At 42.9% G+C, this 23,040-nt stretch overlaps 1 protein-coding gene across 3 annotated transcripts in view; it reads left to right on the top strand.

Moving 5' to 3' along the window:
• Positions 1–23,040, top strand: part of LOC137346809 (spindle and kinetochore-associated protein 2-like) — a 54,955-nt gene that overhangs the window by 29,080 nt on the left and 2,835 nt on the right. For all 3 annotated transcript variants that reach the window (XM_068010694.1, XM_068010695.1, XM_068010696.1), the window contains 5 exons: positions 14,164–14,247; positions 15,018–15,194; positions 16,467–16,550; positions 20,333–20,372; positions 22,279–22,408. In XM_068010694.1, coding sequence (XP_067866795.1) covers positions 14,164–14,247; positions 15,018–15,194; positions 16,467–16,550; positions 20,333–20,372; positions 22,279–22,408 — 515 coding nt within the window. The remainder of the gene's footprint in view (positions 1–14,163; positions 14,248–15,017; positions 15,195–16,466; positions 16,551–20,332; positions 20,373–22,278; positions 22,409–23,040) is intronic.

The raw sequence follows: 23,040 nt of genomic DNA, 5'->3' as shown, positions 1-23,040 counted from the left end.
TTTATTTTCCACAATAACCTTTCTTTAAGTACAGTACATCCATTAATTTCCCTTTGTCAATGGTTTAATTATATGCAGGTGAAGGGTGTTAATTGGGGTTTTAGTTGAGCACTTATAAGCAGACACTCCCTGGGACTGGGAGAGGTTTTAAATGAGGAGAACCTCTCCGTGTTTGTAATCCTTTTATTCTGCACAATAAATGTGAAACTGAGTAAATAGCTCCAGCATTATCTTTCCATAACAAGCTTTCTAGAATTTAACACCCTTTATCCACAGCACATGTTACTACTTCAAAGAATTCCAATAAATTGGTTAAACGTGATTTCCCTTTCTCAAAACCATGTTGACTGCTGCATTACCTTGAATTTGTCTAAGTGCCCTGCTACAATGTCTTTAATAATAGCTTCTAACATTTTCCCTAAGACAGATGTTAAGCTAACTGGCCTGTAGTTTCCTGCTTTCTGTCTCCCTCCCTTTTTGAATAAAGGAGTTAAATTCGCTATTTTCCAATCTAATGGAACCTTCCCTGAATCTAAGGAATTTTGGAAAATTAAAACCAATGCATCAACTATCTGACTAGCCACTTTTAAGACCCTGGGATGAAGTCCATCAGGACTCGGGAACTTGTCAGCCCGCAGCTCCAACAATTTGTGCAGTACCGCTTCCCTGGGGATTGCAATTTTGAGTTCCTCCCTCCTTCCATTTCCTGATTTACAGCTATTCCTGGGATGTTACTTGCATCCTCTATGGTGGTGACAGATGCAAAATATCTGTTCAGTTCATCTGTCATCTCATTTTCCCTTATTAATTTCACAGACTCACTTTCTATCAGCCAAACTTGTTAACTTTTTTCTTTTTCTAAATATAGAAACTCTTGCTATCTGTTTATATTTCTAGCCAGCTTTCTCGTAATCTTAATGTTTCCCTCATTAATCTTTTGTCTTTTCCAAATACGCCTCCTCCAGTTGGAGAGCAGAAGCATAGGATTATATTATTCGATCCCTTTCCAATTTAGTAACAGAAAAAACAGTCCAGGAGCAGATGCTGAGCTGACTCAGTTTTGTATTTGATTCATTAAGAACAAAGGAGATTGAGGAGAGATTTAATAGATGTGTACAGATTATGACAGACTTGGCTGTTAGACTAGGAAAAACTGTTCCCACTAACTAATGGTACAAGGACTAGGGTACACAGATTGAAGGTTTTGGGCAAAAGATGCAGGGGGAATTTGAGGAAGCACTTTTTTTAATGCAGGGGATAGTAATGACCTGGAACTTGCTGCTCTCAAGGGTGGTGGAAGCAGAGATGATCAATGACTTCAAGCAGAAGTTGGATGGCGACTTAAAGAAAATAAATTTACAGGGCTTTGGGGATCGAGTGGGACTGACTGGATAGTACTGTGGAGAGCCAGCATGGACTTGATGGGCCAAATATCTGCCTCCTGTACTGTAAATGACTGACTCTGACATTAATATATGCTCTAGTTATTAGTCACTTGTATGTCATGGTACAAACCTAAACTGGTTCATTGGTGGCAGTAGTACCAGAAGGAATTGGGAATTTGCTACTTTTAATGGAATTGCTAAGTTTGCTTTTGGTGATGGCTGTGTGGGACTCGTGTTGGGAGTAAACATTAATGTAAAAACAGAATAACAGTGTTTTTGGGCAAGGCTGTGTGTCTTCTATTGAGAAATAATTGAAACCTTGGTGAAAGTTGGAGAAACAATTGTCCTGGAACAACTGCCATTACTGTGGTTCCATTGCTACCAAAGAGTAAAAATGCAATGAACATGTGGGCAAACTAGCTGTTCTCCTTTTGGTAGCAGTATCTTTCCCTGCATTGTTTCAAGAGATGGTTTTCAATTACAAACAATAATTGGATCAGCCCGAAGTAAGGAAGCATTTGGTCTTCTAAAAGCACTAACTGACAGTATTTTTTTGAATAATTTAACGTCTCTGAATAATTTATACTGTGCATTGTGCAGATCCGAAGAGCAAAACAAATGGCTTTGTGTGATTGAAGAATGGTGACATTTCCTGTTCTTGCATGTTGCAGTATAATGGAGAAGTAAACTTCAGAAACGTTAACAAAATTTGCTAGAGACTACAGAAGTAGTTAAAATCAGTGGTTACTAATCATGAAATGTATATGAAGTATGCCACTAATCTAATTAAATTTATACGGTAAAGTTTCTCGTCTTGTGTGTTATGGTTTACTTTCAAATAGAAGCTTTGTGGTATTAGATGACCAGTTCACAAGGTCATAGAGGCTGTCCTTTTCGAGCAGGACCTGGAGATAATGGCTTCAACTGGTAGGTTAACAAACCAATTGAAACGCATGCAATCATTGGTTTTCTAAATGGTCTACTTTATTTCCCAGAGCTGTGAGCACATGTTTCAACCACTCCTGTCCTACTGTTGGTGTTACTGTCCAGTGTGGCTTTTTTTTTTCCAGCCCTGTTGGTTTGGTCCATAATTATAGAGCCTTTCACATCCTCAGGATGTCCTAAAGCACTTCGCCAATGAATTACCTTTTGAAAATAAACTTTCTTTCTGGCATTGGTCTGCACTGCCACTCTATTTGTGACAAATGACATGAAAAAATGTTCATTGTATTAAAATACATGAGAGTCTTGCCTTGGCCCATTGGTAGCTCCCTCCCCTCAGTCAGATGATTGAGAGACAAAGTCCTACTGCAGGACCTGATCACATGATCTAAGTTAACTGTATATAGTCATTGTTTTGAAGGCAAACATAACAGCCAGTTTGCATACAAGGTTCCACAAACAGCAATGAGATAAATGGCAAAATAATGTTCTTGGAGGTGTTCATTGTGGGATGAATATTGGTCTCTACACAGAGAATTCCCAACTCCTGTTCAAATAGTGTCAGGGGATCTTTTCTAAACACCTGAGGGGCAACAGGGCCTCAGATTAACCCGTCGTCCAAAAAATTGCAACTCTGACGGTGCAGTGCTCATTCAGACACTAGTGGAGTACTGAGAAGGTCCTGTCTCGCCCCAAGACTGGAGCACATGACTGGAAGCAGAAGATTGCTGCAACTGGGCCGAGGTTGACGCTTGTGTACATTTGCTTGACAAGTGGATATTTTCCTGGTATCATTTCTTGCCTAATAGTGGGCCTACTCTAGGAATACACTGGTTACTGATAATCTTTGTCCAACATTCCTTGCAAATTGCAGACCCTGGGGCAGAGGAAGGGTCAAACTGCCTGGATAGACAAAGTGCACATTGTTGACATTTTTGAGCAGAGGAGGTTAATTTAATGGAATGCATAGGTTGACTGCGCTTGTATTGCTGATATCCAATTTCCCACTGGATCCTGGATGAGTGCTTTCCACAAAGAACTTAGCATCGTTGGAACAAAGGTTACTGCTATGAATGTGCAAAACCCTGCCTAAAATTGACCTACATTACCCCCAAAAACCCACGTGTTCTGGTAGCTGGCTCAGCCAAATGTATTTCGTTGTTTCCTATTTCTCTGGAAGGGGGGAGAAATCTCTGCTCTAAGGAAAGTATGGTTTTACGTTCATCCTTGGAGTCCTTCATTGGAAAGCCCTTGCTTAATTGGCTGGGTTTTAATTTGTATCTGCTGCCTGACCATGTCACCTTTTTTGTATTTTTGTTTAGAAATTAAAATTATTAAAAAATTGTGGAAATCTCTAGCACAAAACTACTATAGAATGCTGCTTCCTTTTTAATAATTGGTAATGTGATACAAGTACTGCAGCCTGTCTAACTGTCATGCCAGGCCCCCACCTGCCAAGAATGAGGCACATTAATTTTGTCATGAACATTGATTTTAAACTGTTGCTGGAGTGAGGAAATGACTTGTTAAACAGATCAGCCGTGGCTGGAAAAAAACATTTACATAGTAACAGACATCGAAGGTGAGGAAGTGCATTCCAGGGCCTGGTAAAGAGGATTCAGTCCACAAGGGCCAGGACTAGTTAGACCAACTGGTCACATGACTAACTGGCTGTTCTCGGGTTTTCTTTTGAACTGGCCAGAGTTTGAACTGAAAGACTGCTCCTAGACTGAAGATCTCTCCTGTCTGCTCCCATCTCTTTCGCACAAGCCTCTGAATCCACTGAAGCCACGTGAACTTCGAGAGCGAACAAGGTTTAAGAAGAATACTGGGCCCCAATGAAAAGCAAGATCTACCTACAGTCAAGGACTCTACAGTGAGCTCAAAGAGCTGTAACAAACACTCTTCAGATATTGCCTCAAACTTTTTCCACTTTATTTTTCTCTTTTTTTTTTCTGTTGCTATTTGCATGTGTATCGCATATGCATGCTAGTATGGGTGTGTCATGTATCTGTAGGTGTCAACTGAATTGGAGCTTAAGTTCAAGTTTAAGCTTCGACTTTTCTTTAGACCTAAGAAAACTTGTTTGTGCTGGTTTCTTTGCCTTATAATTGGAAAGTGGTGAAGGATTCACCAAGGGGGAGTTAAAAACATGATGTGTTTAAAGTTAAACCCTGTTGAGGTAAAACACCTTTTTCACTGGGACGTAACACTAGCCCTCTTCAGGACTGTAAGCCCTTCCTTCAAACATTTAATGTTAACACAATGTCTTTAATTCTATTTTGTAATCCAGCTTATAAATGGAACACATTCCTTTCCCCAGTGCTGATGTCAGTCTCTTCTGAGCACTTGTTTTAACGAATTTCTTACTGTCAAGTATAAAGGGAAACTACATATTCTTTCTAACAAGGTAATGAATAATCTATTGGTGCTTGGAAATGTATGCAGGCAAGAAAACAGTAGAAAGAAGTGTTACGGCAATATTATACTCCCTGTTGCTCTTCAAGTCTAATTGAATAGCAAGCCCTTTTTAAGGTATAAATTTGTGTACCCACTTCCCATTCTGAAATCATTAAACGACTCTTTTTTCCAAAATATACTTTACACAATATATTTTTACAAATTTTATGAATAAATTTGAACTATTAGTAAGGTGCAGTACAGTATGAGGTGCCTCACTTTCCCTGCCTTTATAGGTTATATTTACGATGTACATATACATTCCATGTCAAACATTCTGTAGTACGTACAACCTAAGGGGTATTACAGTTTCCAGGCCCTCTATATTATGGTGGGAGGACCTTACTCTGGTCTTGTCCCATTGAGCCTTTGTGGTGGCTGCCCCAAGCTTTAGTGTGTCCCTCAGCACGCAGTCCTGGAATGTGCCAGTTTGCAACACGGTTATGGACAGCTGTTTGCACTGGAAGACCCTAAAGTTTTGGGCAGACCAAAGAGCATCTTCTACTGAGTTGATGGTCCTCCAGCAGCAGCTGATGTTTATCTCTGGCATACCTGGGAACAGCTCGTCGAGCACGGAGTCCCATGTTGGAGTTGTTCAGGTTGAACCTAAACATAAACCACTGCATCTCTTTTCAAGCCTGCTTTGTGAAGGCACAACCAGGTCAACCCTCAGTCTTGCCTTTTCCAGGGAAAAGAACTCCAGCCTGTTCAATCTTTCCCGATTTAGTTATAGTCTGAGAGCCTGATGTGGTGAATCATTGACCTGCCTGCAAGCCAGGCCTTTGCAGAGCAGCACTTTGAACCGATGGTAAACTGCCCTATCTTTTTTTTTTATTTGTTCTCTGGATGTGAATGACACTGGAAAGGTCACATTTGATGCCTGTCTCTACTTGCCTTGCAGAGGTCATCTAGACCTGGTGCTCCCACCATGGTGTTGGGTAGTGCATTCCACTAATAATGAAAGAAGTGATCAGCGTGCGTCCACATCAGGATGATGGCGTCTGTGAGATTGCTGTTCTCAGTAAAGGCGCAGTGGTTAGCACCGCAGCCTCACAGCTCCAGCGACCCCGTGTTCGGTTCTGGGTACTGCCTGTGCGGAGTTTGCAAGTTCTCCCTGTGACTGTGTGGGTTTCTGCCGGGTGCTCCAGTTTCCTCCCACAGCCAAAGACTTGCAGGTTGATAGGTAAAATGACGATTGTAAATTGCCCCTCGTGTAATTAGGTGGTAGGGGAATAGAGGAAAGGTGGGGATGGGGTAGGAATATGGGATTAATGTAGAACTAGTATAAATGGTGGTTGATGGTCGGCACAGACTCGGTGGGCCAAAGGGCCTGTTTCAGTGCTGTATCTCAAATAAATAAATTCCAGAAGGAGGTGAGAGATGGTCTCCTTACTGTGACCACTTCGAGGGCAGCATGCAGAGGCTGAGACACTCTGGGCATGCAGGAAAGATCTGACTGGAAGGGCCCTTCTCAGCACTAGCCAAGCTATGTCTTGGTGCTTGTTTGAAAGCTCTGGCAATGAGGCATTTTGCCAAATGAGTTTGACTGCTTGGGGACCCATCTGACAAGATCCACCATCTCCTTTTCCCACAGGATTTTGGACGTTGCGTGCGGACCACTGCCTAATAGTCGTGTGGTCAAAGGTGTTTTTCAGTACCAACCTTTCTGAGGGACAGGTGGTATTGATGCAGAATGCTCCATGTGACTTGATCACTGAGGACAGGTGGAACCTTGGCACATAGTGACACTTGGTATTTGCGTACTGAGGGTCTACGCACAGCTTGTGGCCATCAGGATGAGGGTCACAATTGATGCGAGGTTTGTACATGTTGCTGTGGGCATGATCCATTTTTGATCTCCAGATAAAGCAGAAGTGGGGTATGGGTCAAACGTCAGTCATGTAGACTGACACCAAGAGCACCTCTCCTGATGACCAGGTTGTTACTGCAATGGAGAGGGAACATTGCTTCCACGTGTCCAGTTTGGTCATACGCTGCTTCCAGTTTTGGCACACTCCCTGGCCCCTCCATATCCCCAGCGTCTCTTTCAGGCAGTCTGACCTTGTGGTGAAGGAGACAAAGGATTGGTCTGCCCAGTTCCCAAAGAACACTGCTTCGCTTTTGCTCTGACTTGTCTCCTGAGACTAGTTCAAACTGGTTGCAGGTGCTCATCTCTCTGTGAACCGACAGTAGATCTGAGCAGAAGACAGTGATGTTGCCATAGTGTACAAGGGAGGCTTTGACCCGAGTGCCTCCATGCCTGGGATTGTCACCTCTCATGCCAGCATCCTTCCTGATGGACTCGGCAAAAGGTTTGATACAGCACGCTAATAAGACTGGAGAGAGGACAACCCTGCCTGACTCTCAGACTGGATCGAAAAACTTTCCAATTCCTACCCATTGATTTGAAACTCTACTACAGATGTTTGTGGACCAGTTTGCTATAATTGCGGATTCCCTCCAAACCCCCCATTTTGGAGAGCATGTCCATCGTATAGATGAGTGATATTCTGTCAAAGGCCTTCTCCTGGTCCAATCCGATGAGGCAGATGACCACCCCACCCCTACCCCATACCATCTCTTACGTAGGCGATGGTATCCCTGAGTAGCGTGAGTATTGGAGATCTTCCTGCTGGGTACAGTGCAGGTCTGATTAGAGTGAATCTCCAACTCCCAGAGCAGACTCGACCCGATTTGCAATGTTCTTGGACAGAATTTTGTAGTCTGCATTTAAGTAGTGAAATGGACCACCAATTTGATTTCTGACCACCCCCGCCCCCCCCCACCCCTTCTGCTTGTAGATGGGGGTGATGCTGTCTTTCCTCATGGATCAATGGCCCATGGGACCAGCATTGCCTGTAGGGGCTGAAGTGCAGTATTCCACACTCTTGCAGAGACAGCAGGTCAGCTTTGACCTTGGCAAGGTACCCGCCCCCCCCCCCCCCAGGTCGAAACGCATCGCGAAGTGGCCTTAACGCTATGTGCTTTTAATGGAGGCAATCTCTAGACCCATTAACACTATGTTGCTTACCAATCCAATTGTTTGTGTTAGTGCCAACCTGTGGATATGTTCCTGCATACCCAGAGCATTCAAAGTGTTGGGCTGAGAAGACCCTCCTGGTGTTTTTTCCCCGCCCCCCAGGAGGGTTGTTCCATTGGGGTCACAACAGGGAGGGGTCATGCAAGCAGGGAGGTTTAGAATGTTCTCTGTTTTTAGTGCCATTTTCCCCCTGTCTCCCTCATTGAAGACGTAGCTGCTCCTGGCTTCCTGGAACTGAAGTGCACTGGGCATTTTGCTGCTGTCAGCGCTTTTGGGTTTGGGGTGTGCTGGGCTCTTTGCTTCCAGTGTTTTGGAGCTGGGGCGGGGGTCGTCCCCAGCTCATTTTTGATCTGCCACTTTTTTTTTTTGCTGGTGTCGTATTTCTTGACCTTCCTCATCAAATGAGCAGCTGCTGTAGTCCCATTGTCAGACATGACCTGCTGCTTGCCACTGGTTTGGGTAGTGGCGTGTTCCCTTTTTTTCTGGGTCATCGTCTTTGTGGTTTTTCACTTGACCGTGTGCCACTCATGCAGTTGTCCCTCTGGCTCCTCTTCTGTTGATTTTCTGTCTTCTGAGGAGGGGGCACAGCATTGGCATCTGCCAGCTTGATGTAGCACCCTCTTCCTTCTCCATGTCCTTTTTTTATTTTTTTCCTTTTTGTGAGGGGAGGGTTGCTGGGGTCTCCCTTGCAGCAGCCATGTTCACTGTTCTTTCCTTTGTTTCCACTACCTTGATTCTTGCCACCTGTGTGTAACTGAGGCCCCACCACAGGTTGTGGCACCTACTCTGCTTGCAGTTCTTGCAGAGCACTGTGCTACAGTTGGTTGCCACTTGAGCAGATTTGCCACGGGTGCAATGAACTTTTTTTTCCCCGAAATAAATATACTTTATTCATAATTTACAAAACGACATTACAAAACAGTTCAAATTTCACATTTCGGAAAGTACAATAAAGAGCAGATTTGTTTGATACAGGAACATGAAGTGCCTCTCTATTCTTGCCATTCCATTTTAAATGCAAGGTACATTGGCATTATATAGTGAGTAACATTTTGGTGTATACAGCCCGAGGGGTTTTCCATGGGTTCCAGCCCCTCGTTATATTATGGCGGGAGGACCTTTACACTGTGGTCTTTCCCCATTGAGCCTTTGCCGCGGCTGCCCCAAGCTTTAGTGCGTCCCTCAGCACGTAGTCCCGGACCTTGGAATGTGCCAGTCTGCAACACTCGGTTGTAGACGACACATTGCTCAGGAATACCAGCAAGTTTTGGGCAGGCCAAAGAGCATCTTTCAGCAAGTTGATGGTCCTCCAGCAGCAGTTGATGTTTATCTCTGTGCGTCCCTGGGAACAGCCCATAGAGCACAGACTCCTGTGTTACAGAGCTGCTTGGGATGAACCTCGACAAAAACTACTGCATCTCTTTCCACACCTGCTTTGCAAAGACACGTTCCAGAAGGAGGTGGGCAACAAACTCTGGACGGCCTTGTGTAAACCTAAGTGTTTTTTCCCCCAAAATATACTTTATTCATAAAAATCTGCAAAAGAAAAAAATGCATTACAACACAGTTCAAAACAGCACTAAGTTGACATTCCAGAAAGTACAAAGGAAATCTGTTTTCTTCAATACAGGAGTGAGTTGCCTCACAACCCTTCCATTTCATTTTACATGCCACGCACATTTTGCAGCAAACAATATTTTGTAGCTGCAGTTTGAGGGGTTGTCCATATATCCAGCCCCTCAGTTCACCTTGGTAGGGGGACCTTACACAGTGGTCTTTCCCTATTTGAGCTTTTGCCGTGGCTGCCCCAAGTTTAGTGTGTCCCTCAGCACGTAATCCTGGACCTTGGAATGTGCCAGTCTGCAACATTCGGTCGTGGACAACTCTTTGCGCTGGAAGACCAGCAAGATTCGGGCAGATCAAAGAGCGTCTTTCACCGAATTGATAGTCCTCCAGCAGTAGTTGATCTTTCTCTCTGTGTGCATCCCTGGGGACAGCCCATAGAGCACAGACTCGTGTGTTACAGAGCTGCTTGGGATGAACTTCGACAAAAACCACTGCATCTCTTTCCACATCTGCTTTGCAAAGACACATTCCAGAAGGAGGTGGGCAACCGTCTCTTCCCAACCACAGCCACCACGAGGGCATTGTGTGGAGGGTGAGAGACTTCGGGATCTGACGGGGAAGGCTCTTCTCACCACCAGCCAAGCTACATCTTTGGTGCTTGTTTGAAAATTCTGGTGATGAGGCATTCCATCAAATGACTTTGGCGGTCCGCTTGGGGAACCATCCAGCAGGATCCACCGTTTCCTTTTTTTCGTAGGGCCTTGAGGACATTCCGTGCAGACCACTGCCTGATGGATTGGTGGTCAAAGGTGTTTTTCCGTAGAAACTTTTCCACGAAGGATAGGTGGTATGGCACGTTCCAACTGGGAGCACCTTTTTTATTTCCAAAATATACATTACTTTATTCATAAAATTTGTCATATTTGGTCTAAAACTAAGTAGTCCCAATTTCCACTGATAGCGAAGGTGGAGGGAGGATGGCTTCATTGACTGTCACCTTGGCCTGTCATTGCTAGTCTAAATCCTCGGTGGGTCTTTGACCTCAGTGCTGTTCCCAGCTACCACCGATGTTCCTGGTGAGGAACAGGAGTACATCCATAACAGGAATATGGGGGTTGTGGAGATGGATGGTCACAATGCAGTGCTGTTGTGACGGAACCATAAACGGCAGCTCTGCTGTGAGGAATGACAACAGCACCTGATTTCCCCTCTTCTTGAAGACCTTCAAGAATTTCATGCATTCCGCCACTCTTTTTAAATGTCGCGTCGAAGTATCTGGCATTGTGGGGGAAATGCTGCAGACAGAAGATACCTACAGCTTCAAATCCACAACATTCAAAAATAAGTCGCTTAATGAAGATGGACCGGTCAATGGCAGCATCTCCTTTTGCTGTTTTTTCACCACCACCTTTTTTAACTATTTTGCAGCCATTTTGGCTTGGAGCTCATGTGTTGTAGCCATAACTTTCAATCTTCCCAGGGTAGGCACCACCGCCTGAACCATCACGCAAACGACAACCACAGGAAATCTCCAACGCCAACAGGGTGAAAGGCTGAAAGCCAGTGCTGAAACTGACCCATCCCCGGCCAAAATAAAATCCAAAGAGCCACAACTCACTCGTCCTGGGAAAACCATGGTCATTCTCCCCTCCCCCCCCCCCCCCCCCCCCCCCCCACACCCCAACCTGTGCCCAAATGTCAGAAGGGGAATATTGCAATATCCCCTGCCAACTAGGCTTTAAGATGAGACTGACTACATAATCAGAGTGGAGTAAAAGGGCAATTTTGTCATGTTTACTTCCCCCAATTTTTGTGTGAAGTCTGGGCTGCATGGGCAGGCTGTTGACCAACAGTGATTCTCGTCCTAGTGGTAGCTGTGACTGACTTGGTTGAACACTTGCCTCTAGTCAGAAGCTGTAGGTTCAAGTCCCTCTCCAGACTTGAGCACAGAAATTTAGGCTGACATTCCAGAGTAGTATTGAAGTGCTGTATTGTCGGAGATGTTTTTCTTTTCTGAGGCCCACTGCACCCCTTGGGTGGATGTAAAAGATCCCATACAAAGAGCTGGAGAGTTCCAACAGTCATGTCCTAAGGTTGTGAAGGGCACTATCTAAATGCAAGTCGTTTTTTTTCCCCTATCCTTGCAGCAAGTGGTCTCTGCATTGTATCTGAGCAGAATTCCTATCCTGACAAAATAGTTAAGCACCCATTACTCACTGGCTAAAACCAGCTAGTGTGACAAAGACCAGGGATTGAATCACTTTTGGCACAGGTACTCAACTTGCTGAGCCATTGGGATGGAGCGATCCTGCAGAATTCCACTATGGTATACTTTTATATCGAAGCAATAAATTTTATGCAGGGGAAATGGAATGTACTTATTGCTTTGCTCGAGGGAGTGTACAATTCACTGCTTAAGTTAGAATTCCACACCTGGGAATAGGGTGCTGAGCAGTTTTAAGCCAAAAACCAGGTGTTTGAGCACAATGAGTTTTGTGATTTTCCTAAGGGCTTCTCGGCCTGTCTCTTGGGTAACAGCTGACAAATTAACCAAATGTCTGTAGTTCTGTGAATCCCCTCGAGGCCATTTGGCATCTGAACCTCCTGCACAACAGCAATATGCGGCTGGCAGGCACCAACATGTTTTACTACTGACTCCCAATAACCTGCACCTTTGCTAATAATCTCTGTTACTGTAGCTCTTCAGCCTAATTCGTTATTAATTGCAGCTTTACTGTGCTGTGTTCTTCGATTGCTCTTGAAGCAATAGATTTTTAACGCTTTTTTTTTCTTTAAGATTTGATGTGTATGCAATGGCCTCTTTCTCACCTCTCTCTCTCTCTCTCTCTCTCTCTCTCTCTCTCTCTCTCTCTCTCTCTCTCAGCCCCATTTTCATCTGACGCAGAAGGGGAGGGGAAAATCTGATTCATCACTTAACACCGGTCCCTAGAGCAGTCCTTCTCAAACAGGGGTTCACAGATTTCTGGGGGTCTGTAGAGACTTTCCAGGGGGGTCCACGAGTGAGTGGCTGCCACATGTGCAGCACAGTGAGCTGGCTGACCTAGGAGGGGAGTGTGCATGGAGGAGCACAGAGTGCCAAGAAGATATCCAGGTACATCAGTTACCAAGGTTGGTGAGTTCAGCCTTGTTCAGAGAAGGGAGTTTCTTTAAATATTTAAGTAGGCACACCCATATTGCTGATATGAGTAAATGTGTTTTCTTAAAAGTATTATTGAAATGCTCTTTACATGCAGTACTTATTTTGAGCATTATAATTCAAATGGGGGTGCAATCTGTGATTACTAGTTCATTTGAAAAGGGGTTCTTCAACCAAATAAGTTTGGGAACCACTGCCCTAAAGAGTAACTTTTTTTTTTCCAAGTGCTGGTTGTTCCACTGCTGCACATGGACATGAGCTCAGAGATGGTGTAGAGGTGTTGAGAGACTGCAGGACAGACTAGAGGAGGGTTTTTAAAATATATTTATTCTTTCATGGGATGTGGGCGCTGCTGGCAAGGATTTTTTTAAACCAGCATTTGTTGCCCATCCCTAATTGCCCTTGAAATTTCCCCAAGAGGACCGAATTATCCTTGCCTGCACATCCATCGCTAATGTCCAATACTAAATCAGGACTGTAGGAGAGGAGAATGCATGGCATGGAATAGAAAGAGGAAAATTTTAAGATATTGGGAAGATTTTCCCCTGCAGTCAACATGGGAAATAGTCAACTCAGTGCACAACAACTCCGTAACCTGTAATAAAGCTCACAAAAAAAAAACTGTAACTAGTTTGTGGGATTTTGCTGTGCACAAGTTTTTTTTTATTCGTTAGTGGGATGTTGGCGTCGCTGGCTTGACCAACATTTATTGCCCATCCTTAATTGCCCTTGAACTGAGTGACTTGCTTGGCTATTTCAGAAAGCAGTTAAGAGTCAACCACATTGCTGTGGGTCTGGAGTCACATGTAGGCTAGACCAAGTAAGGATGGCAGATTTCCTTCCCTAAAGAACATTAGTGAATCAGATGGATTTTTATGACTATCAGCGATCGTTTCATGGTCACCGTTACTGACTAGCTTTCAATTCCAGATTTCTAATTGAATTTAAAATCTGCCAACTGCTAATGGTGGGATTTGAAGCTACATCCCTAGAGTCTTGGCTTGGGCCTCTGGATTACTAGTTCAGTGACATCACCACTATGCCACCCCAAATAGGTGAACACAGTCCACAGACTGAGCTACAGAATTGCAACGGCTACTGTATGTGTCATGCCTGAGCTGCACTGGGATGGGGGTGAGTTTAAAATGAACATATTCCACCCCCAATCATTTTTTTTTTGTGCTAATTTGAAAATTTCTAGAATTTGACTTTTATCTTGGCCTTGAGACAAGGATTAGTTTTGTAAGGTAACCTGAGTGGATCAATTTTAAAAGATAAGTGACTTCTTGATTGGAACTGATGTCCAATCACTAAATTTGTGTGCAGTAAGCTCCAGGACCATATTGTGACATGATTTTAAAAACTCTTGCTTTATGCAGTTTTACACACCCTTCCTCTAATTCTGTCCATATGGTCACAGGTTTTGAGTTCTGGGATCGACTGATGGCCTGCAGCATCGCTGTTAAGTGTGAACTCTTTGATGTCCAGTGTTGAAATTCCTGGAGAAGTGATGTTGGAGATAATCAGTGATGTGATCTTTTGACAGAAAAAAAGTCTGCTTAATGAGAGAATTTTTAACTCTTCAGTGATTTTACTTTCCATCTTCAATTTAGTTCCAGAAGGCAGAGTCTGACCTGGATTATATCGAGCGCAAACTAGAGTTTGAAATAGTGAAAAATCTTCCTCAGAACGCACAGGTACAGATGTGTCTCGTCAGAACACTTTTTTTTTTAAAAAAAACACTGATCGTGGGGAAATCTTACATTTGGTTAAACTCTGTAGACTTCATTTCTGTAGGGTGGTGATACAAATCTGTCACAGCATATAACCATTTCTTGAAAGCTGGAATCCAGGAATGTGTCAGTTGCTCCATGTACATTTTTATGAATTTCAAAGTTTACATGGGAGTCTTTGTGTTCCAAAAGTAGACGGTACTTTTTTTTTTTTAGCTAATTTTAAATGTTGTGACGGGAAGCTGTGACTAATTGTAAAATGTCCTGAAGCGCTAGCTATAATTGTGCAATTTTGTAGCTGCTCTATACATTTTTTTTTAAAAAAGTTTAACTAGTCTGGTTTTTTTGACTTGTCATCAAATTCAATGGGCAATTCCCCTTTTGCTGCCTTTCAACAATGTGAAAACCAGAGAGAATTTTGTCAGGTGTGGAATGTCAATGGAGAGACTTTACTGTTTGAGGGAAATCTTGCTGCATAGCTGATTGGATTTTTCTCAAGCAGGAATTACTCCAAAACATCAACCCTTGACTGTTATTTGTCTTTATCATTATACATCACCTGTGATATTTTTCTCCCTATTTGCTGTATTATTGAGTTATCTTGACTGTACAGTGAATCATATATAAATACACTGCTGATAGTGGGTTAAATATGGGAGTGACTAATTCAACACCACTTTGGCTTGCACTGTTTCTGTTTACAGTTCTCACTATATTTCCCACTTGTTCTTTAGGAAAATCCAGTAAAACTGCTGGAACAACTGAGGGTAATAAAATCTCGTTATCACTCATTATCTACGGAAGCCGATCAGATTGCTGTTAAACAGAAAGAAGCTGTGGATTTCATCCATTCGCAACTTGCTACCACGTTGCAGTTGGTGCAGAAGCTGCAGGGGCAGAGTGATCTTAAGGTAAATCTTTGTCATCTCTGTCTCATGCGATGGGCTTGATCCACGCAGGAAAGATTTAAAATGGCTTTGCTCCTTTTATTGAAACAGCGCCTTGTCACCATGAATTAGTTGTGTGCGTGGTTTTGATCGTCTCAGTATCTGTTGTGTGCAGAAATCCATCGCTGTGCTTAAGCATAATAAAACTGCACAGCTAAAGTTTCTGTCCAGTGAGTTCATTCTGTCTCCATGGTGCATACCACTATCCCAGGTCCAGAAAGCTTGGGCAACTCGACAAGAACCAAAGCTTCAAAATCACCTGCACACACCCCCCAATAAACTGATAAGGTGTTGGCTTCGGCCAAGAAGGCTCCAAGTTCAGTTGTTGCTCTTTGCTGAGTTAGCTGCTAGCAGTCAGGGAGGCAGTGGCTATCCGTCAAGTGGTATCCTCTCCCTGGCTAGAAAGAGGAAAATTGGACAGTTTCTCTCCGGCTGGCTCCCGCTAATCTTTCTTCCTCTTCACTTTCCACATCAGCTCTACCAGTTGCCCACCTTTTTTTTTTTTTATAGGAGGTTTGCGGAAATGGGCTTGGGTTGCCTCTGTGGAGGAGACTCGTTTCACAATTCCTCGTATAATTGGTTCTCTGTCCGACCACTGCAGTGGGGAGGTAGCTCGTAAGCGACTGCTTTTAAACTATTTCAATGAAATTCTGAAACCTTTCACCTGTGCTTCAAGAACAAACTGAGCTCTCAAACCTTGTCTGAAGCTCAGTAACTCCAGTATTGAGATTCTTGGTGCTGCCTTAACAATGGTTAGTCAGGATTATTACTGCATTCTTAGTGAACAAATGTTTGATTTTGCTTCCTATGACTTTGAGCACAACAGATGCAAAAACTAAATAGAAATCTGAAACCAAAAATGAAAATGCTGGAATGGTTTAGCTGATCAGTCAGTGTCAGAGCCCATAATCTTTTGGGAGAGATCCCTCAACAGAGCTCAAAACATAGTCTTCAGTACTGAAGAGACCACCTAAAATATGTCTCCTTTTAAGGTACTGACTAATCTGGGCATTTCCGGCATTTTCTGTTTTTTTTTTTCCAATTTTAAAATGTGTTGATTTACGGAAGCTAATCTGAAAATAAGGCCTCAGCTGCTAGTGAGTTTTTCTGTGGGTGCTGATGTGTTTATCTTAACTTGCTTCGTGCTGGGGCACTTACCCTGCAGTGAAACCACGAACTACTCTCCTTGTGTATGGAGGGATTCAACTTTCATAATTATTTTTTTTGTTCTCCCAGTCTTTTCCGCTAACTGAGGATGAGCAATGGGCTATGCAGAAGATTCTGAAGTCTGAGGTTTTGGCTGGAGGAGGCCCCAGTGAGGTACATTGTGTTTTCCTGCAATGCCGTTCTTAATTGCATTCACTTCTCTCCTTGATTCACTGAATCATTACAGCACAGAAGGAGGCCATTCAGCCTGTCGCGTCTGCACAGGCTCTCCAATAAAGCAATTTACCTAGTGCCACTTCTCCCTGTAGCCCTGCACATTCTTCCTTTTTCAGCTAACAATCCAATTCCCTCTTGAAAGCCTCAATTGAATCTGCCTCTACCACACTCTCAGGCAGTGCATTCCAGATCCTAACCCGCTGCATGAAAATGTTTTTCCTTATGTTGCCATTGCTTCTTTTGCCAGTTACCTTTTTAAATCTGTGCCCTCTTGTTCTCTATACTTCCACTCATAGGAAAAGTTTTTCCCTATCTACTCTGGCCAAACCCTTCATGATTTTGAATACTCTTATCAAATCTCCCCTCAACCTGTTCTCTAAGGAAAAAAGTCCCAACTTTTCCTCGCTCTCGCTAATGCCTTCACATCTTTCCAAACGTTTGGTGCCTGGAACTGGACACAACACTCCAGTCGAGGCTGAACCAATGATCTATACAAGTTTAACATAACTTCTTTGCTTTTGTACTCTGCCCTTATTAATGAAGCCTAGAATGCTGTATGCTTTATTAACCTCTCGCGCTCTCAACCTGTCTTGACACTTTCAATGACTTATGCACACATACATCCAGGTCCTTCTGCTCCTGCACCCCCTTTAGAATTGTACTTTTTTTATATTGTCTGTGTTCTTCCTACCAAAATGAATCACTTCACACTTCTCTGCACTAAATTTACACTGTTTCCTGTCACTCAGCCAATTTAGTATCCCTGTTCCTACTGTCCCCTTTTTTTATTCCAGCAAGCAATTAGGAAGGCAAATGGTATGTTGGCCTTCATTGCAGGGGTTTTGAATACAGGAGTAAAGAAGTCTTGCTGCAGTTGTATAAAGCCTTGGTGAGACGCCACCTGGAGTACTGTGTACAGTTTTGGTCTCATCTAAGGAAGGATATACTTTCCATGGAGGGAGTGCAGCGGAAGTTCACTAGACTGATCCCTGCGATGGCGGGATTGTCTTAGGAGGACAGATTGAGGAAACTGGGTCTGTATTTTCTAGAGTTTCGAAGAATGAGAGGTGATCTCATTGAAACTTAGAAAATTCTTACAGGACGTGACCAGTTGGATGTAGATGGGATGCTTCCCCTGTCTGAGTCTAGAACCAGGGGACATAGTCTCAGAATAAGAGAGAGGCCATATAAGACTGAGATGAGGAGGAATTTCTTCACTCAGGGTGGTGAGTCTTTGGAATTCTCTACCTCCAGAGCTATGGAAGCTCAATCACTGACCATGTTCCAGACCGAAATCAATTAGATATCTGGTTACTAATGACATAAATGGATATGGGAATAATGCAGGAAAGTGGCGTTGAGGAATTTGCTCAGCCATGATCTAATTGAATGGTGGAGTAGCTCAACAGGCTGAATAGCCTACTGTTCCTAGAGCTATAACTTTGCTGGCAAGTCTGTTGTACAGCACCTAATCAAATGCTTTTTGGAAGTCCTTATACACCATATCAACAGCATTACCCTGATCAACCTTCTGTTATCTCATCAAAAAACTCCTGTAAGTTAAACATGATTAGCTCTTCTCAAATCTGTGCTGGCTTTCCCCTAATTAACCTGTCCCTATTAACTTTGTCCCAATTTTTATCGTTGCTAGAAGCTTCCCCCACTACCAAAGTTAAACTGACTGACCTGTAGTTGCTGGGCTTATCTTTACATGCTTTTTTGAAGTGATTATAAAATTGTCTAATGATGGGTTTGATTTTAATATGTTGTAAAATTGATCTTTTAAAGGAAACCATTTATGCAGGTGTTTTAATTGCTGTAAATTTGAACTTGTTTTGTTTTCAGCTATCACCTTGTTCCAAGACAAGAGTTGTATCTGCAGCAGTCACGACACAGGAAAATATGGGCTATTGCCTGCACAGTTGTCTTTTTTTTTAAAATCCATTCCTGGGATGTGTGTGTCACTGGCAAGGCCAGCATGTGTCGCCCATCCATAATTGCCCTTGAGAAGATGATAGTGAGCCGCCGCCTTGAACCACTGCAGTCCATGTGGTGTGGGTACTCCCACAGTGCTGATAGGAAGGGTTTTTGACCCAATGAGAGTGTAGGAATGATATAGTTCTAAGTCAGGATGGTGTATGGCTTGGAGGGCCGCTTGCAAGTAATTATGTTCCCATGCGTCTGCTGCTCTAGGTGGAAGAGGTTGCGGGTTTGAAAAATACTGTTGAAAGAGCCTTGGATAGTTGCTGCAGTGCATCTTGTAGATAGTATACACTGCTGCCACTGTGCGCCGGGGGTGGAGGGAGCGAATGTTGAAGGTGGTGGATGGGGTGCCAGTCAAGCAGGCTGCTTTGTCCTGGATGATGTCTAGCTTCTTGAGAGTTGTTAGAGCTGCACCCATCCAGGCAAGCGGAGAGTATTCCATCCCACTTCTGACTTTATTTATGATTTGAAGGTCATTGACGTTGAAGCTGGTTGGGCCTAGGACATTACCCTGAATGTCCTGGAGCTGAGATGATTGGCCTCCAATAACCACTACCATCTTCCTCTGTGCTGGGTATGACTGCATTCTGTGGAGACTTTTCCCTGATTCCCATTGACTTCATTTTTGCTAGGGTTTTTTTTGATGCCTCACTCAGTCAAATGCTGCCTTGATGACCAGGGTAGTCACTCTTGCCTCACTCTTTGGAATTTAGTTCTTTTGTCCATGTTTGGGCCAAGGCTATAATGAGATTGAGAGCTGAGTGCTCCTGGCAGATCCAAAACTGAGCATTGGTGAGCAGATATTTGATGAGTAAGTGCTGCTTGATGGGACTTTCGACAACACCTTCCATCGCTTTGCAGATGGAGAGTGCTACAGTTGTAGTATAAAGCTCAAATGAACTGATCTGTGAATTCTTGATCTAATTTGCTCAAATTATATGCCCACTGATTGTTCACCCAACCTACTGCAAAAACAGAGGATTTTGTGGTAATAACAGCTGTGATTAGATTTGAAACCCGTTTTGAGTCAGGAGAAACTCTCCTCCTATCCAAATTTTGGTGCCTATGTGCAAGTTTATTGTTTCTCAAATCTCCCTCAACTTCCTTCCATTTCCTTCCACTTCAGTTTCCTGAAGCTTGATCTCTGCTCCCAAATATAAGCAAGCATTGACTTTTTCTTGCAGACTTTCTCTGCTCCCTTTCCTCCTCTTCCCACCCCACCCTGCAAGCGGGGAAATACCTCAGGTTGGGAACTGATTAATTACCTACCATCAGCTTAGCCTGTGCATTGAGTGTCAATGCTGTTAATATTCAGCACCACTGACCAGTTCCTGTTATCGTGAGTATGCCAAGTGAGGCTGTGTGCTCCTTCTATCACACTTCCACCTCCTCAAAAGAGAATCTGTCACTTTTTCCAGACTATTGACTTGTGTCTCCTATTTGCTGGTAGCACAGCAATATTTAACTGAACAGGCAGCGGGCAATGGGGAAAGCAGCAAAATAAAACAGTTAGCTGTGTTTGTGTTAAAATGCAGCACAATTTAATTTTACAAAGAAAAATCAAAGGCTAAGTGTGTACAAAAGTTGCTTCAGGACATTGTAGCTCAATCAACTTGTGGAAAGTTTGATATCCTACTCCTTCCGGTGGCGTGTCTTCCTTTTTTTTTTGAAACTCTAACTCCAGTGGGTGTGTTTTGAATATTTTCTATTAATATAATCTTTACTTTTTTGGATAGGAACCTTGTGCAGAGCCTTCAATATCACAGCAGGTGGAAGGTATGTGCACAGACGGGAGTAAATCAAGGAAAATCATTTGCTTTCTGAGCACTAAATTTTCCTCATTGTTTGTTTTAAACTGGTTCCGATCTCTTTTGCATGTAGATCACAGCTGAGTCTGAGATTTTCCCCTAACATCCAATAGGGATCAGTGAATGGCATTTAGGGAGCCAGACTGCTGAGGTGACTTTTCTCCTCTTTACACCCCACCCATGTCCTTGTCCCCAGTCTTGGAACGCTGAACTAAATTCTGGGACCCCTTCTGAGATCTGTGAATTCAGCACGGACCAGAGATCAAACCTGATCAGTGTGGCTCAGTCATTTCAAAATCAGGGAAGCTAAACCTGATTTCTCTCCTCCAGTTATGCAGTTAATATATGTGACTACACCAAGTGCCAAGGAGATTGTTGGCTAAGAGTATCAAATATTCTTGGCAACTTTCTGTGCAGATAATATCTTGGAGCAAAAACTATGAATAAAAAATTAAGATGAAATAAGAATTTCATTGGTCATCTTTCTATTTTTACTTCAGTTGCCTCAACCCTGGAATTCAGGGAATAAGTTGGCACCTGTGACTCCTTAATAAATTGCCAAAATTTACTATTGCTCAGATGTGAAATAATAAATAAAACAAAATTGTTAGTTTATCTAAATTTAGCACCAGTTGAAATCTTTTTGTGGATATTGTAAAAGAAAACTTCAATTTATACAGTACCTGTTATACTTAAAATATTTCACTTGCAGTGACCTGTTAAATAGCCACAAAATGTGGTTATGCTTCATATAGCAAGTTCCCAACGCAGCAATTCAAAGACCGGGTTGATTATTGGCTGAGGGAGGAATGTTTGGTAGGATATCAGGAGAATTCCCTGCTTCTTTAAATAGTGCCATGGGATCTTTCAATATGTACCTGCACCACAGGAACAAGTGGGGGGGGGGGGGGGGGGGTTTGCCCAGTTTAGTAGCGTATCTAAAAGTTTCACATCCAGTAATGCAGCACTCCCTCAGTACTATGCTGCAGAAACTGATGTGCTCAAGTCTGGCTCTGTGAGTGCTCCCAACTGACCCAGACTGATGCTTCTCATTGAAACTATTAGCATTGTGATATTTATCTCTTGCGCCATTTTTTTTTTTAAAAAAAGGTTTCCTCTCCTTTTGTCTCCTGTTTCCTGGATTATGGTCAGATGACTTGAGATTCTCTTCCTCCGTCATGTACTTGGCATGGCTGAAATCAGAACCTTCGAGGGTGCAGACTGTGGCATAGTGATAATGTTGGACTTTGTTTTAAATTGGGGAGTGGTATTGTGCTGCTTTATGTTGCAGTTGTAACTCTGCTCCACGTGACTGCTACTTTGCGTTGTTCTGACTCGTTCTGCAACTGCCTTTTTTCACATTTTGTGATTGACCTGTCACTGTAAATTTGAATTAGTTAAATATTGGATTTATGGCATTCTGATCTGCAGGCCACTTGTTTTAACTGCCTGGTAGAAGAAAGATGTAAGCTGTTGGGCTTACTCTGGATTTCCTTTCCTCCCTGCAGGGAAACACCTGTCCTCTGAGCTTTTCAGGTGTAACATTAATTTTGTGTTGGGCCCCTCTGCAGTGTGTTGAGTTCCAAAATAAATTGACTAAGTCTACAAATTATCTTCAAATTATATTAGTGGGTAAATGCTTACTACCTTCTGTGTTTGAAAGGAGGTGTTTATCAACAGGGTAAAATAACAGGCCATGGAAAATCCTACAAATGCATTAAACATTGTACAGCACATAACTGATTTCTGGCCTTTTGTTTCATACCCAATGAATTAATCTAAATCGACTATGATTATATCTTCTGGAGGTTCATAATTGTGTGAATCAACTGCCATTTTTAAATTTGACTGTAAATATATCGCTTGTTTTTCAGCTGAGTTTGAACCGATCACTGAGAAGATGTTCTTGTCTGTACCAAAAAACGTAAGGCTGACTGTGAAGCTTGCTGACTTGAACACATTTTATCGGCAGCTCTTTGACCACTTCATAAAGAACAAAAATAGGTGAGGGCACAATCTTTGGCTGAAAGTTTGTCATCCCTTGGTTAGCACTGATGGTGACTTTGGGAAGTGTGCTCTGGAAGGGTGACCATGGCTACAGGGGAATCTCTAGATATCTCTCCCCTAGTTTGAATCCTGAAGCGAAGGTGTTAAAATTAGGAATCTGTAGGGTTAGTACTTTATTTTTAGTTTGGTTTATTTTTAGTACAACCACATATCTTGGATATATGTGATTATCTTGTTGGGGTGCTCCTGATAACTCTCTCAGCAGCCCCCATCTGGCATTGGCAGTTGCTGATTTTTATCCTCGTCGGGAGATTTGTATCTCCCAATTTCTGTATCCTAACTATCTGACCAGTTTTAGGCAATTTGTGACTGGTGCTTGCTTTGGTTTAGTTGCTTTCTTAGGAAGACAAAGTTTGTACCAAGCTGTCGTCTTTTTTAATTTTAAGTTTTATCCCAATCAGACTTGTTTAAATTTGCAGTGATTAATTCTTGATTTTTAATCAACTCCAGTATGGTGTATGGCACCAGTTTGATTAGTGGCCCTTTTTGTATGAAGAGGAAGAACCAAAAATCTAAACTTTATTCTTAAAATCACATTAAGTGACTAAATTGTTGTCTGCTCATGCTAT

Source organism: Heterodontus francisci, chromosome 30, assembly GCF_036365525.1.
Source record: "Heterodontus francisci isolate sHetFra1 chromosome 30, sHetFra1.hap1, whole genome shotgun sequence".
NCBI classification, from domain to species: Eukaryota; Metazoa; Chordata; class Chondrichthyes; order Heterodontiformes; family Heterodontidae; genus Heterodontus; species Heterodontus francisci.
Note: the sequence above shows the minus strand (reverse complement) of the source record. Positions and strands in the feature narration are given on the sequence as shown.